The following is a 16,008-nucleotide window of genomic DNA, read 5'->3' on the forward strand; positions in this document are numbered from 1 at the left end:
ATACTTACTCTTTAATTAGTCTTTAAATAGGGAAAACATGGAAGTGTTTGGTGGCTTATAAATCCATCCCTGTTTGGATCCTTAGGAATGAATGGGGCTAGGCTACATGCTAACACATTCACAACACTCTGTGCAAAGATGAAGTGCACACGCATTGAAAAAAAGTTGAGGTAAGAACATAGTAAAATATTGAAAAACTGGTGTTTTCCTTTAAGCCACTAACAGTTGTATCATTGAACATCTGTTAGGTTACGGTGTATTTTGGACAGAGGTGGCCCGGTGCTCTTGTGTGCGGTAGCGTCCGACTCCACTCTGGTGTATCAGAAGCTGTGTGATGGCTTTCTGACCCCTGATCCTCCAGTAGACATCAAAGATCAAGGCCGCCGACAGCATCGCAAACGGAAGTTACAAACGTAAGACGGATACTCACAGACAGAATCTTTTAAGGATGCTGATCTCTTAATTTTGGATTAATATTTATGACTGATGCAAGACCCATTTATACACGGGTTTTATCTTTGAGTGCGGGACTGAATTTTTGTATGATTTGCTTTTTAATTATTAAATCTTCCTATACCTCAACAGAGATGTAGTGTATTTGGCAAAGACGACACAATTAAAATGCTCCTCTTTACTTGCACTTGAAATGTCAGTTATGTAAAATAACACCGCATAATTCCCAAAAACCTAAACAGAGCAGGGTAAACTGACCGTAAACCAAAACAAATTGGAACATCTAACTTAACATTAATGGTACAGAGCTAAAAAAGATAACATTAATAAACCTTTGTTCATCCTTCTTTAGTTCAGCTACAAACATTATGCATTTTTGGCAATATAGTTTGGCCCAAATGTAAAGAGAACTTGTATATCAAACATATGTTATATTATCACTTTAGTGTTCAAAAAGAAAAAAATGGCTTGTCTGTTTCTTTGTAAAAAAAAAACTGCTTAAGATTATGGTACATTTATCATTACTGTCAAAATTGTAAAAGGAAACAACACTTGCTGGTAATAAAAAAGTATCTATGTAAAACTCTGAAGGCTGGCTTCAAAACTTGACCTTTTTTAAACTTATAAAAACTGGAATGTAAATGATGTAAATGTCAAGCTAACACGTGATAGTCACCTGTTTTACACAGCAAAATGAGTATCAAAAACTACATTACATAATGATACTGTAACTGGAGTCACTAAATATTACTCCTCTAGATGCTGTTATCTATTCATTATTTAGCTGCATATAAACCCAACATATCTAAGACTGTCTATAAAGAAACTACTGCTCTCATCCAACAACAAATATACTGATGACATACACAGCACCACAGTCCTGAGCTTTGTAACACATGACTCAAAAAAAGTCAAAGACAACAAATAATACATTTGTGGGTGAAAAACACTTTGCTGATATAGTAAAAGAAAAAAACGCTTGCTATAAATGGCCTTGTGTTTCTGTTCATAAGATTTCACATCCTGTGTTTCAGCATCACTTAAGTCTCTCAGCAAAATCCCTCCTGATGTGCGTCTCCACTTCATGTGCATCACGGTCCCTTACGGTACGAGTATGTGAGTGTCTGACAGATGTCCATGTCAAAGAGAAGGCGAAATCCAAGATGTTATGTGCATTGCTCTCTCCACCGTATGTAGTCTATGAGTTGGAGAAGGCTTATGGGTAGTGTAAGGCAAGGAATTGAGGAACAGTCTGAAAATGGCTTTCCCATTCAAAACTTGGGCCAAATCCCGACATCCTTAAACAAGGCCTTTTCATGCTCCCTATCATACATCAAGAGTATCAAACACTGACCTGTAAGACATCTGGGTGAGGTGTGTAGTATGTAAACTTTAGGGAATAAGAGAATTGAACATCACTTTCGACCAAGTTATTAACCTCATGCTTTTGCAGATTAGTACTCTTGGGGTGAGAGGGCATGGAAAGGAGTTGTAAGGAACATTGGGGGAGTTCTGACTCGCTGATGGCCCGAGTCAGGGACTCAGCATGCTATGTCATATCTTCATCCTCCGAACAGTAGTCCCGTCCCTATGGAAATAAAAGTGAAAATAATGAATTTACTGCAAGCCTGGGTGAATAAAGGCGATATAGTGTAATGCTTCTCGTAACAAGTTTAATCATTGTAACACACCTTTTCAATCTTCTCATCCAGCATTTTAAAAAACTCCTGCTGACTCTCTGAAGAGTGGATACTGAGGAAGAGTAAAGATTTGGTGAACATCAATTAAGTGATGCTGAAACACAATACTCATGTAATTTTTGTTCATCAAGAACGAAACCAAACACACTCACCTTATCTTATTACTATTTCCTGTGGCATCTTTATGCCTGCCCTTGTGCAAAAATGTGCTCTTTTCCTAAACAAAAAGAAAAACATCTTCCAGTATTATGTGACAACTGCAAACATCACTTTGTGTGTATTAAGTTCTTACCAAGTTCTCTTGGTTTCGTGTGTTCATGCGCTCCTCTTCTCCATGCATGTATTTAACCTTCTCAACTTCTTTCAATTTGTACTCATCTACAACACAAAAACATTCAATTTGTTGGGTGGAGCTCCACCAAAGCAATACACCATCTTTACTGCACCCAAAGAATCTGGGGGAATCGTCCCTGTAATTAGTGTACTGTATGTCACTGTAAGTGACTGCTAAATTATTCTTTAGCACACTACCAAGGTTAAGGATAGTTTAGGTTAAAGTAGCGATTGTCTTATTTTTTCTGTGGTGGTGTTTATCCAAGTAAAACCGCTTCACGTGAACAAGATGGCGCCAGTGTGTTGGTCGGCTTGCCGTCAGTTCCTATATTTGTTTGTGTTTGTATTGCTATTTACGTTAGATAAGCACTGTTCCGCTGCTACATGGTCTTACGACCGGAATACTTTGCTGGATCTCCGAAATGCATGGGTAACTCCTGCTTTTCGTGACGGATGTCATCCTCCGTTTATTTCTCCAAACGCTGAGTGCGTCATTCGGCCACCCTGCTGTGTTTCTAACCGGAAGAAGCGCCGGAGGCGCCGAGGCAAACGTGGAGGCATCAGGGTGAAGATTAGGAGAGGAGCGAGTGTCTTTCATCCACAATTTATCCGCTGCCAGTTCTCTGAGTCTGAAGACATTCTAGGTCGGAAAGATCTCTACTTAGCTCGACGCTCGTGGGACTTGAGGTACGCTTGTCATGTACACATTATGCTGCATCGACCCCAAATGCCCGCTGGCCCGGCTCGACCTAGACTGCGTGTCCGTAGCGGTGGGGTAAACTCGTTGAACATCCGCGCTTTGGATTATTCCCGCTGCCCCCAGACTGCGGTTGTTACAAATGTAAAAGTTGCCTTGGTAAATAGTAGGTCTGTGTCAAACAAGTCTTTTATTCTGAATGACTTTTTTTCTCATCATAAACTGGATTTTTTATTTTTAACCGAGACTTGGATTAACGCTGGACCTGGTCAGTCATCTGTTTTTACTGAACTATGTCCATCAAATTGTTCATTTATTAGCACACCGAGGTGCATTGGAAGAGGTGGCGGTGTAGCTCTTGTTTTTAGGAACAATTTTAAACTTCGGACACTACCTGCACAGAGTTTCGTCACCTTTGAACTGCAATGTGTAATTGTTGAATCTATTACATCACCAGTGGTCTGTTTACTGATCTATAGGCCTCCTAAACCTGACAAAGATTTTATAGCTGAATTTTCTGATCTTCTTTCTCATTTTGTGTCACTGTATGATCGTGTCCTTATACTTGGTGATTTTAATATTCATGTTTGTTGTCCAGAAAGATTTATGGTTAGTGAATTTTGTGGTGTGATAGATGCCTTTGGCTTTACACAACATATAGATAAAGCTACTCATAAACTAGGGCATGCACTTGATTTAATTTTATCATATGGATTTAATGTTGATAACATTGTGATTGAGGAGGCAACTTTCTCTGATCATAAACCTATTATATTTGACATTAACCTCCTCGGGCCCCTGCAAACTGTCAGAGTTCAGGATCACTACTCTCGTCATATAAATTCCTTTACTGCAACTAAGTTTTCTGATAGTTTTTTGAGTGGAAATGTTGCATCTATTATTGCAAAAGCGGCATCTTCATCCTCTACCCCGGATAAATTAGTTACCCTTTTTCATTCTTCTTGTTCTTCTATACTTGATACTGTGGCACCGTTTATATACACTCGCTCTAAATTGAAATCTCAATACTGGTTAGATGACGACACGCGCTCTCTTAGGCACGCTTTTCGTAAAGCTGAAAGGAAATGGAAAAAGGATCATCTCGAGGTTTCTTTTCAAATTTTTACATCTTCATTAATTTCTTTTCAGGCAGCAGCAAAAAAAGCCAGAGTCAAACACCTCTCTGATTTGATCAGCAAGCATTCAAACAGACCAAGAATCTTATTCACTACAATAAACTCTGTTATCAGTCCTTCAAATTTATCGGTTGTTGATGCCTCTGCTGATACCTGTGAGAAATTTCTTAAGTTTTTTACTAATAAAATTGATAGCTACAGATCAGTGTTGATTCCCACATCATCTGCTACTGTGCCTGGCTGTTCAGGGGTATTAGCTACTTTTAACCAATTTCAGCCCATCTGTTTTACTGAATTGAGGAACTTAGTGTCACATATGAAACCCACCACTTTTTTTAATGATTCTATTCCCTCTTTTATTTTAAAGGATGCTTTTGAGGTAGTCGGTCCCTCCATTCTGGTTATTTTAAACTTATGTCTTGTATCTGGCATTGTCCCAACAAGCTTTAAGCATGCAGTTGTCCAACCCCTGCTTAAAAAACATGATCTTAATGTTACATGTTTGAATAACTATCGTCCCATCTCTAAGCTTCCTTTTATTTCTAAAGTGTTGGAAAAAGTGGTTTTATCACAGTTGCTCCCTTTTTTGACCACTCACAAGATATTAGAACCTTTTCAGTCAGGCTTTAGATCACTACATAGTACTGAAACCGCCTTGCTTAAAGTAGTCAACGACCTTCTTCTTACATTAGATTCAGGTGATAATGCCATACTGATATTACTGGATCTAAGTGCCGCTTTCGACACTGTTGATCACAACATTCTCCTTACTCGTCTTGAACAGCAGGTGGGCATTAGGGAGACTGCATTACTTTGGTTCCGTTCTTATCTTAATGATAGGACTTTTTCAGTATCTATGGGCAAGTTCACTTCATCCTCTGCTTCTGTTTTATATGGGGTTCCTCAGGGGTCCATTTTGGGTCCTATGCTTTTTAGTCTGTACATGCTACCATTGGGTGATATTATACGGAAGCATAACATCTCTTTCCATCTTTATGCGGATGATTCACAATTGTATCTGCCGTTAAAATCTAAAGAGTCCTTACAATCTCTTCTGGTCTGTCTCGAAGACATCAAAATTTGGATGGCTGATAACTTTCTCAAATTAAATGATGACAAGACAGAGGTGATTGTTTTTGGTTCTCCTACGGCTAGATGCAATGTGGTTCAAAATTTGGGTAATTTCACTTCATTTATAACACCTTATGCAAGAAATTTGGGTGTTATTTTTGACTCAGAACTCTGCTTCGACAAGCAGATTAGTTCTGTTGTTAAAAATAGCTTCTATCAGCTTAGGATGATTTCTCGCCTTAAGTCATTTTTATCTTTTAATGATCTTGAGAAAGTTATCCATGCCTTTATAACATCACGGCTGGATTACTGCAATTCGCTCTATTTCGGGCTCTCTCAATCATCAATTAGACGTTTGCAGTTAGTACAGAACGCAGCAGCGCGTCTTTTAACTGGCACTAGGAGGCGCGAGCACATAACCCCCATTTTGGCTTCCTTACATTGGCTCCCTGTACCTTTCAGAATTCAGTTTAAAATTTTACTGTTTGTTTTTAAGGCACTTAATGGGCTTGCCCCCACCTACATTATTGATCTTTTACAGCCATATTCAGTTCGAAGGTCGCTAAGATCCTCAAACAAAGGGCTCCTGCTTGTGCCACGTTCACGGCTTAAACAGAGAGGTGATAGAGCTTTTGCAGTTGCGGCTCCACGTTTGTGGAATCAGCTCCCGCAGGATATTAGATCTGCCCCCTCCATTGATGTTTTCAAATCTAGGTTAAAAACTCATCTCTATTCTCTAGCCTTTCTTGTTTCTTAAATTAGGATTTTTATTGGTTTTATCAGTGTTGTGTGCTTTGACATGGAAGATTTTAAATTTATTATGTTTTATATAATCATGTTTATTAGCTATGTGTTTTATTTTATTGTTTTAGTTACTTATTGTACAGCACTTTGGTCAGTTTTGCGCTGTGTGTAAATGTGCTTTATAAATTAAACTTTACTTACTTTTACTTTACTTCTGAAATAAAAAAGGGCAGGACTGGACTTAAATTCGTCCAACTAGAACTGATTGGATCGTTGGAAGTTGGGTCATGTTCCTAATCGCTGCAGTCTTTTCCTGGACCCTGCCCACATGCCATGCCATGCCATACCATACCATATGACCCACATGTAAAGAGAGATCGTTTATGAGGAGGGGAGGAGTTTTGCGTTTTTGGTTAAATATAAGAGCACATTTAATTTTTTTTTAATAATAAAGCTCACGGATAAAAAATACTATTTATTTATTTATTGAAATTATTCCAATTTCATTTCGACTTAAGTGAAAATTTGTATTTTAGTTGATCACAATTTCTTGTTAAAATCTTTTTTTGGTTTTTGCAGCCAATTTAAATAGTCCTGACAATAGATTATTTTTTAATAGTACAAAAGTGATGGTCTCTAAAAATGGGGGATGCTTAATAATTATACAAAATATTTATAGAAATTATAAACAAATTTATTTCAGGTCACTCTGTAAATACATTTTAGCTATGGCTAGGATGTAATAAATGTTTTTAATCTAGTTAAATATATGATGGGCCAATTAATTAATTTAATTAATCACATTTAATCACACATAAATATTGTTATGCAAGTTTATTTAACTTGCATAACAATATTTATGTGTGATTAAATGCGATTAATTTAATTAATTGGCCCATCATGTATTTAACTAGATTTAACAAACCAAACTTCTCAAACGGTGCGCAGGTAGCCTTAGCATTGAGGTATGTCGTCTTGTGCTTAAATATTTAAATTGGCAAGGCCTTAAAGCATGTGTGATTACAAACTTTTGTGACTGCAGCACTAGCGTGTGGTAAATGCATTAAAAAAATAATGCGTTATTTTTTCCTTAATTAACGTGTTAAATTAAGAGCACTAATTTCAGCAAAACGTTTATGAAAAAAGAATATCATATGAAACCGGTAACTAAACCTGAGAATACAAATCATAAGCTCAGTTGCTGCTGGTCACTCTTTCAATTCAGTTTGTATTTTTGAATTTTTAATAGCATTAGATTCAATAATATATTATAAATATATTTTAGAATAACATTGAAATGAAATGTATTTAATTCTATAAAAAATATTTAGGAACCAAATGGTAACGCTCACAATAAATGGTACAAAAAGCTGTCAATTTCAAAAAGCACATATTTGCACCTAAATAGTGTACCTCAAAGGTAGATATTGGTACCATGTGTATACATATCTATAACTAAATGGTACATATTAGGAGCTTTTTACATAGTTTGTACCTTTTTTGGGAGTGAATTCTTGATTCGATTATAAGTCTGAAGAGTGAAAACAAGTGATTGTGAAAGATATGTGGAAGCACACTGCAGGTGCACTGACCAGAGAAGGCATCTCCATTGCTGTAAGCCTTGCCCCGACCCTCTTCATCACTGGGAACTGATGACAACTGCTTGGCTGAGGTGCAGCCCATCGCCTCACTCCCTCTTCTCACCTTCCTGCATGGCACTCTCTACTGCACCTGTCAACAGCAAACAAACCACTATATATTATACACAGTTAAGAAATGCAAAAAAATCAAAAACATTAGACATGAAACAATCAGGCAAAACATACTGCACTGGCTATTAAACGAAATGGAGCATAACACATCATACGTTGACGTAAACTGAACTTAAATTTCATATCTGGGTGTGTCACATTTTTGTACCCTGCTTGTGTAAAGCAACTGATATGAATTTGGGTTAATAGGACACTAGTCTCAGCAGTGGATGATGATGTGTTATGAGGTCTGTGTGTGCAAACAGAGGGGTCAGATAAAAATACACACTAAATTATAAGAAATATGCCAGGGTTTGTTAGGTAAAAACACATATAGGCATCAGCTAAGTTAAGATTCTGTTTATAGGTTAGAGACCAACTAACTAAGATTTAATATCCTTACTTTATTGGAAATATTAAATGCACGTATTATGACACAGTGGCCAACAATGGACACATAAGGACAAATTTATAAATTATTTTATGGCATTAGCAATAACAATATATATTTATATAATCTTTACTGAAATGATGCCAGCCCTTTATTCAGAACTAACTAACCATTTTTTAACAACCTGTGATTAGTTTTAACCAAACAATATCAGGGTCAATATCAACTATAAAGTTCATTTGGAATAATAGTAGATTGCTATAAAAAAAACGTACTCAATAAAGTCATCTTTTAAAAGAAATTATAAATAAAATAGTCTCACACAATTGTCATTTAATGAAAACCTATTCTAGTGGACCCCAGAAACAAATTTTTATACTTTGTAAATGGGCATAATCTGTTCAAAGAAAATTATGTTACATTGCTTTTTACATGACTAAATCAGGTTGCCTGCAAGTGTGGTCCTGGCTGACATCACATATTACAGGAAATTTAAGGTTATGGTCAGATACACTGCATTGTGGGAAATGTTTTCCTTGTATGCTGCACATTTTGGCAAATGTAGTAGGTCATCGTCTCTAAGCATACAAAAACTGCATTATGTGCACTGAATTTAAACTATATTTTACAGAAACAGGATACAGACAACATGCTAAATTTTGACATTTAGTATGTGACATTTGTAGCTTTAAGTATGCATAAATCTCCAAAAGCTTTTTTAAGACACTTTATATTAAATGGATCAATATTCTGCTCTAACCTTAAAGGAGACATTTCACAAGACTTTTAAGATGTCAAATAAATCTTTGGTCTCCCCAGAGTATGCATGTGAAGTTTTGTAAATAGCATATGGATAATTTATCATATTGTGTTAAAATTGCCACTTTGTAGGTGTGAGCAAAAATGTGCAGTTTTTGGGTGTGTCCTTTTAAATGCAAATGAACTAATCTCTGCAGTAAATGGCAGTGCCGGCGGATGGATAGTGCAGCAGATTAAAGGGCGGTATTATCCCCTTCTGACATCACAAGGGGAGCCAGATCTCAATTAGCTATTTTTTTCCACATGCTTGCAGAGAATGGTTTACCAAAACTAAGTTACTGGCTTGATCTTTTGTTTTCTAGATTGATCATGGAATGCATGAGATAAAACATGGAAAAAAGTCAGATTTTCATGATATGCCCCTTTAACATTTGTCAAACACTGGCCAATTTAAAGAAGTAAAAGAGTTTTTTTTTTTTTTTTACAATGGCCACCACTATCAATTGTATTAATCTTTTTAAAAATAACATCGAAATGCGACGTTTATATTTACTCGAACACGTCAATTCTCGTGTATGAACATCATCCAATCAGAGCACACATGCATGTCCAGCTGGAGCCTCGCGCATAAAGGGCCCTTGTGTGGCATCAAAAGAGCTGCACAGTCAATGCAATGAGGCTGAACTAATCGCCTGCTGAGGTGAAAACCGTTAACTCACACACACCACGTACAAACCACTGTGCTAAAAAAAGTGACAACTGTTCTTAACACACAAAGATGATCTGTGATGATGACTTAATATGGTAATGGGTTTGTAGATAAAACATGAAATAATAATGCCCTGCGAAAAACCTAATCATTATAATATTCAACACAAAATGTCAATTGTTTATTGCTCCTTTACATTATAGCACACAAACAATGTGGCCTAGAAATACGTGTTTACAATAATAAACACTCGCGAAACAACTAACTGTTACGCGGAGACAAAAACTGATTCTTAACGCGGATACACGCACATTGCCATAACTATTATCACTTAGAAAAACTTAAAAAATCAAACCATTCGCAAGTGTAAATTTGTTTTGCTGTGATTGTTGACCACAACGTAGAAAACAACAATGGTGGCAACACTAAGACACATTATTTCACTCGATTTCTTGAAAATGCCACAATTAAACAAAGTGTAAAAGAAGCAAAGAGCGTCACGAATGACTTTATTTAGCTGATATTACCGTCAGTGCAGATACAGAGGTTTATCGCGCTGTTCTTGATCAGCAGCAGCAGGAACACTCAACAAGCAAGATCAGCCAACACGATCGTTATGCAGACCTGAGTAATCGAAATAATCAGACAGAAGCGCTCGAGCGTGATCGATTCCACATGCCTAAATGCTAACCAACAAAAACACACTAAAACGTAAATAATATCAAACTGGTTTTCTGTATCATGAACTGAATATATATTAGAATTGTTTTTTTATAAGAACTAGTTTGACTGACCTCATTATGTCACCGAGGGTTTGCATGTGTATTTTTGTTTGTTTTTTATAGCTAGGTTTTTAGTACATTAAAATGAACGAGTGTTTTTAATCATTTTACTAATGCATGCATGCACAATTTCTAACACAACAAAGCCAAGGCTCCAGAAACACTATACTATATTTATTAAATTCCGATTTTTAAAAGCTAAAATGCTACATAGCTGAATGTTAACATTGTTGCATATTGCTTAAAAAAAATAGAAATATATATAAACAAACAAATATATTAAAATAACATACATGCCTTATGCAAAAAATAAAATATATATTTATAAAAAAGTTTGTGTTGGTTACAATTTCTATATTTTCCTATATATTCCTTATTCCTAGTACTGCTTACATTTGTATGTTATTAGATGTTTAAAACGCTATAGATGTTATTCTTGACATCAATAATAAAAAAACGGAACGTTTGGAATGCAAAAGTCGGAAAGGATTTGAGGTAACACGCCCTCTTCCGGCCAACTCATCTGAACTCTGCTGTCAGTTCAAATGTGTCACTTTTTACCAGACTGTGAAATAATACATCGCTACTTTGAAGTAGACAGAAGATAGGGAAACGGTCAAAATGGTGTTGCTGACGATAATTGCTCGAGTCGCCGACGGGTTGCCACTTGCTGCATCTATGCAAGAAGATGACCAGGTATGAAAGGATTTTGAATAGTGTCTGCGCTCCAAATAAGTCTGCATAAAGATTCGAGTACGAAAAGATTAGTCATAGGATGCACTTAGAAGTTTCTGATACATGCCAATTCTGTTTTCATTGCTATAATTTTTGAATGTATAATATTTCTAATACGATTAAATACGAGTTACTAAAGTGATGACTCTACAGTCTGGACGAGACCTACAGAAGTATCAGAGTCAAGCCAAGCAGCTTTGTCGAAAACTGAATGAACAGAGTCCTGCACGATGTACTTTAGAGGCAGGTACCATGTGCTTTCAGTAAGTACTAACACACCAAAAACACACACACACACACGTGTTGATTTATGTCTGTGATCACAAATCAAAATCTTTTTTGTTCTCTAGCTATGCCATTGAGAAAGGAGTGTGTTACTTGGTCTTATGTGAAGCAGGATTCCCAAAGAAACTGGCATTTGCCTATCTAGAGGATCTTGTGGGAGAATTCAATGAGCAGTATGGGATAAAGGTCTCATCAGTATCACGGCCATACTCTTTTATTGAATTTGGTAAGAAACATCTCAGCCAATCTAGAAATAGATAGACCCTAAATGATATACTTGAATACTTTAATGTGTGTTGTGGTGGTTGCCACAAAGGTTAATTCATGAATAAGACACATGACTTGTTGGTTACTTCAGTGGGCTGTCTTGTAGTACACATAGCGTAGGTCACTTTGGTTAGTCGTCAAATTAATAAATATTTAAATTTTTCTTAAGACACATACATACAGAAGGCCAAAAAATCTTACGTTGACAGCAGAGCACGAAGAAATTTAGGCAACATCAATACAGAGTTGCAAGACGTCCAAAGAATTATGGTTGCCAATATAGAAGAGGTTCTCCAGCGTGGTGAAGCCTTGTCTGGTGAGTAAAGACTTTTGTCTTTTCATTTGAGGAAATTTTGTTAAAATTATTACTGTCAAATATGATCTAATTGTTTGTCAAATGCCACTAAAGAGTGTTTTTGTCATACTTCTCTATCTTTAGCTTTGGATTCCAAAGCTGCTAACCTGTCCAGTCTGTCGAAGAAATACCGCAGCGATGCCAAATATCTCAACACACGGTCCACCTATGCTAAAGTAGCCGCCGGTTCTGTCATTTTCATTACACTCCTTGTCTATGTACGATTCTGGTGGCTGTGAATGTAAATGATAAATTAAAGCAAAACTCTCAGGGGTTCAGTCCAAAAAATTTTTGGACACCAAATAGTTCACCATGGCCTTAAGGTTATTTCTGAGAGACTTTACAGCCTCTATGAAAAGTGTTTTGTCAAGTTCACAATGCTATCGTCTTTTCAGTTTTATTGTAACTATTTATAACTGTTAGTTATAGGTAGTGATAAATGTACGTTTGTGAGAAATTTTTCTGTATGTTCGTAACAGAGGTCTTACTGAGCCATGCAAAGTGTTTGTGATGTCCATACAAAATCATGTGCTTGTGATTTATTTGTAAATTGTAAGGAATGTAATACATAGAGTACAAAATCATTGCAAAGGTTTATTGTTTACAAGTTAAACATACTTGATGCAATACAAAAAAACAAAACACTTTAATGCACTCACACTCATGTTCACAAAGATGAGCATTTATGTCTGCAAAGGATTTTTAAAAATTTAGAATAAAATAAAACAAAAGCTGCTCTTGTGTTGGTCATCTCGTCTGCTGTAAAGCCAATTCCTTATAATTGGAAGCAGGATATTTAGACCACAAGGTCAAAATCATCCCTCTGGAGAAAATGATAAATTATTCATTAATATACAAATTTCTAAACATGAAAAATTGTCATCAAGCATAAACTGCAAAGGATTACAAACAGTTTTCTGCTATCATAAAGTGTTAGTTGATATACAAAGGGTTGTGATAAATAAATGAGAATATGTTCTTTTGACCAATTACTACTGATTAAGCGCAATAGGACAATTATAATATACATTGACATGCATACCTCCTCATTGTAATTCATGACATGTTGTTTGATCTTGGATGAGTCCACCCATGTGACAAAGTCTTCCATACTCCTATAACAATATTGCACAATAAACAAAATGTATTTTAGTTAACATATGTCCCACATAACGTTTGACTAGGGCTAACTGTAACATACCTTGTTACGAGAAATGCCGGATCAGTGACAAGTTCAGGCCCGACTCGAATATCTAATGCTCAGTCAAGAAAAGGGGTTAATGTACTAAATGAAACTAAACTTTTATCAGGATATTAAAACGTGCTTTAAGATAAAAATTCAGTATATCCAGAGATATAGAAGTATATTTAATTACATCAAAATAAAACAAATTACACTGAGATTTCTAAAGTTATTGTTTGTTTACCAAATCCCAAATTTTACCAAACTGAATTTTTTAGCTGTTTATTTTGTGGCAATAAAGCACAGTGAACATGAAATTATTAACAGTTCAGTTTGTAAACGTATGATTGAAGGATACGACCCTGCTCAATGAAGGTTATAGCCGTCTTAAGATTCTGAGCCATGCGCAGTTTCAGCATAATTGTGGGGAGTCGTCTCCTAATGAAAAGCACAACATTCAGAAAACCAAAAAATGTATAATTTTAAAGGAAAACACCACAGTTTTTCAATATTTTACTATGTTCTTACCTCAACTTAGACAAATTAATACCTACAATTTCAGTCGCCGAAAATTTCGGCCGAAAATGGCATTATCGGTTTCGGGCCGAAATAAAAAATCCAGCCGAAAATATAAACCGAAAATGAATGTCAACCACGCCCCTCCCATCTGTGCGTTAGCGCTTGGGTTTCAATCACGGTTATCAGTCATCACCCACCCCTCCCCTTCGTGCTCAAGAAGGTTTCACTCACGATCGAGCTGTTTGCACGCGTCTGCAAAGATTAAGCATGTCTTGATGTGTAAACTTTAGAGAGAGTCGCGCTAATGTGTCTCATACTGTAATCCATTAACATACATTTGGCAAATAAAGCAACGAAACACAACGTAACGTTTTTATGTGGACGTCTCTGTGTGTGTGTGCGCGCGTGATCAAGTGCCCTCAATAGTGCACATACGAGAGATGCGTTTAAAAAAAAAAAAACAAGTGAACATAAAATCTCTCTGTTATTGACAGGGCACATATAAACAACTTGTTTTCACCATTACAAACGGAAATACCTATGATGCAGTTTTTTACCTGACAGGAGGGGTTCTGGTGGACCAATCACAGTGCTTCCGGCTTACGCACGACTATAAATTGGGCTTAATTGCTCTTCCAGAGTACACATTCATGAAGCGCTGTACAAAGATTAAGTGCACGCATTGAAAAAAGATAGGTATGTACTTATTTGTCTAAGTTGAGGTAAGAACATTGTAAAATATTAAAAAACAGTGGTGTTTTCCTTTAAATCATTTTCTTACCTACTGACTTTGCATAAACCATTTTAATCAATAAACTAAACTTTATTTTATTTTTTTCCATTTGGGGAGATTTACTTTACCCTGCAAAGCAAACCAACATACCATCTAACTCTATATTGTCAGTTTTCTTACCTGCAGAATGAGGATGCACTGACTTCATTTGCGAGTGAGAGATTCTGTTTGGTGGGGATTAAACCAACACCATAGCTGCAAAAACAAACACACAAAATATCTATGCTTTGTTGTTGTACCACAGGTTGCAGACACTGGCCCAAAAATCCAGACTTACATTTTTTCCAAGAAAGTAGTCGTGCATTGAGCTCTAAAACCATCTTTTTCATCCAAGTCCCGTATTTTCTGCGCAAGTTCTCTTATATTTCGACTAAGTTTGTTGTATCTAAAAGAAAAAAATGTTGAGACTCAGCAGTTATCTTTCATATGAACATTTTTCATCACAACATTACTTTCTTTTGATTCTGAACATTTTGTGGTCCGTGACAGAAGGCGACCTACAGTGCATTTAAACATCTTATCAGTGTTCCCTTTGGAAACGAACCCATGACCAAGTGCTCTACCAAGAGAGCTAAAGGGAGAAGCTTATACTTCATGTGCTTATAACAAAGTACTAAGGGTTTAAAAGTTTATATACGCATTAACGGTGATTTTTTTACTTACTTTGTGTAGTCCTCCCTTCTCTCAATGTGGTATTTTCTTAACACTTTCACCTCGTGTAGATTATTGTCAACTTCCCAGTTAATAAAATCAACTTTCTTTAAGAGCTTCTGCTCGTGGAATTTTAATTTTCGAACCATCTTGCAAATAAAATTGACTACAATTTACAAAACGTGATTTTTGGTCACCATGCTACTCACGTTATTTACCGGAAACACGTTTTCATTCGCGGTGTTTATGAGACGTTGGTATAGCTGAACACTGCCGCTCAGAGGCGAGGCGAAAGAAAACGCGATCACATTTCTCCACCAAATTTTTACAGTCTGATCTCCACTCTTTTGCTTGCTTACAAAAAAAAAAACCTTATTAATTTGTAACCAAAGTAAATGTTTAGACAAATAAAATGTGACAAAAAATTGGCAGGTAAAATTATGGGGGTAGCAACGTCAATGTCATCTGGGTTTAATACCATAGCATGAGAAAATTGATTCCTTGAATGTAATGTAAATCGTTTTAGGAGAAAGCTGCCAAATGTATACATGTAAAATTTGTGTATGCAATGGGCGCTTGTAGTATCTCAATACAATGCATTAGTTCAGTTTTATATAATAGCCTATTAATAAATGTGATATTACCATAATAATATATGTCTGTGTTTGAATTATACTCATTGTAGTAAGTAAAT

General features: G+C 36.2%; 3 protein-coding genes across 3 annotated transcripts; 1 reads left to right on the forward strand and 2 right to left on the reverse strand.

Annotated features, from left to right (window-relative positions):
• Positions 1-616: 616 nt before the first annotated feature.
• LOC135749882 (uncharacterized protein C1orf21 homolog) lies at positions 617-10,392 on the reverse strand. The gene is made up of 6 exons (XM_065268568.1): positions 10,272-10,392; positions 7,727-7,865; positions 2,446-2,531; positions 2,306-2,370; positions 2,145-2,205; positions 617-2,041 (listed from the first exon to the last, which is right to left on the reverse strand). Exons 2-6 carry the CDS (start codon positions 7,815-7,817, stop codon positions 2,003-2,005), a joined length of 342 nt encoding a protein of 113 aa, XP_065124640.1. The 5' UTR covers positions 7,818-7,865; positions 10,272-10,392; the 3' UTR covers positions 617-2,002.
• Positions 10,393-11,010: 618 nt separating this feature from the next.
• sec22ba (SEC22 homolog B, vesicle trafficking protein a) lies at positions 11,011-12,963 on the forward strand. The gene is made up of 5 exons (XM_065268580.1): positions 11,011-11,222; positions 11,415-11,524; positions 11,612-11,772; positions 11,983-12,129; positions 12,253-12,963. The coding sequence occupies exons 1-5, from the start codon at positions 11,148-11,150 to the stop codon at positions 12,405-12,407; spliced, it is 648 nt and encodes a 215-aa protein (XP_065124652.1). The 5' UTR covers positions 11,011-11,147; the 3' UTR covers positions 12,408-12,963.
• Positions 12,750-15,564, reverse strand: imp3 (IMP U3 small nucleolar ribonucleoprotein 3). Its single transcript, XM_065268587.2, has 7 exons — positions 15,327-15,564; positions 14,941-15,048; positions 14,784-14,858; positions 13,710-13,789; positions 13,370-13,421; positions 13,211-13,283; positions 12,750-12,991 (listed from the first exon to the last, which is right to left on the reverse strand). Exons 1-7 carry the CDS (start codon positions 15,461-15,463, stop codon positions 12,965-12,967), a joined length of 552 nt encoding a protein of 183 aa, XP_065124659.1. The 5' UTR covers positions 15,464-15,564; the 3' UTR covers positions 12,750-12,964.
• Between the last annotated feature and the right edge of the window lie 444 nt (positions 15,565-16,008).

Source organism: Paramisgurnus dabryanus, chromosome 6, assembly GCF_030506205.2.
Source record: "Paramisgurnus dabryanus chromosome 6, PD_genome_1.1, whole genome shotgun sequence".
Lineage (NCBI taxonomy): Eukaryota > Metazoa > Chordata > Actinopteri > Cypriniformes > Cobitidae > Paramisgurnus > Paramisgurnus dabryanus.

What these genes read in the sequence shown, in the direction of transcription:
- LOC135749882 (XM_065268568.1), bottom strand. Translation starts at nt 7,817, where the DNA reads ATGGGCTGCACCTCAGCCAAGCAGTTGTCATCAGTTCCCAGTGATGAA. An exon ending in CACGAAACCAAGAGAACTTG is followed by an intron (nt 2,371 to 2,445) that starts GTAAGAACTTAA and finishes CTTTTTGTTTAG; the next exon opens with GAAAAGAGCACATTTTTGCA. An exon ending in TGGATGAGAAGATTGAAAAG is followed by an intron (nt 2,042 to 2,144) that starts GTGTGTTACAAT and finishes TTATTTCCATAG; the next exon opens with GGACGGGACTACTGTTCGGA.
- sec22ba (XM_065268580.1), top strand. Translation starts at nt 11,148, where the DNA reads ATGGTGTTGCTGACGATAATTGCTCGAGTCGCCGACGGGTTGCCACTT. An exon ending in CTATGCAAGAAGATGACCAG is followed by an intron (nt 11,223 to 11,414) that starts GTATGAAAGGAT and finishes ATGACTCTACAG; the next exon opens with TCTGGACGAGACCTACAGAA. An exon ending in GCAGGTACCATGTGCTTTCA is followed by an intron (nt 11,525 to 11,611) that starts GTAAGTACTAAC and finishes TTTGTTCTCTAG; the next exon opens with CTATGCCATTGAGAAAGGAG.
- imp3 (XM_065268587.2), bottom strand. Translation starts at nt 15,463, where the DNA reads ATGGTTCGAAAATTAAAATTCCACGAGCAGAAGCTCTTAAAGAAAGTT. An exon ending in AACCTTCATTGAGCAGGGTC is followed by an intron (nt 13,422 to 13,709) that starts GTATCCTTCAAT and finishes ACTGAGCATTAG; the next exon opens with ATATTCGAGTCGGGCCTGAA. An exon ending in CCGGCATTTCTCGTAACAAG is followed by an intron (nt 13,284 to 13,369) that starts GTATGTTACAGT and finishes ATATTGTTATAG; the next exon opens with GAGTATGGAAGACTTTGTCA.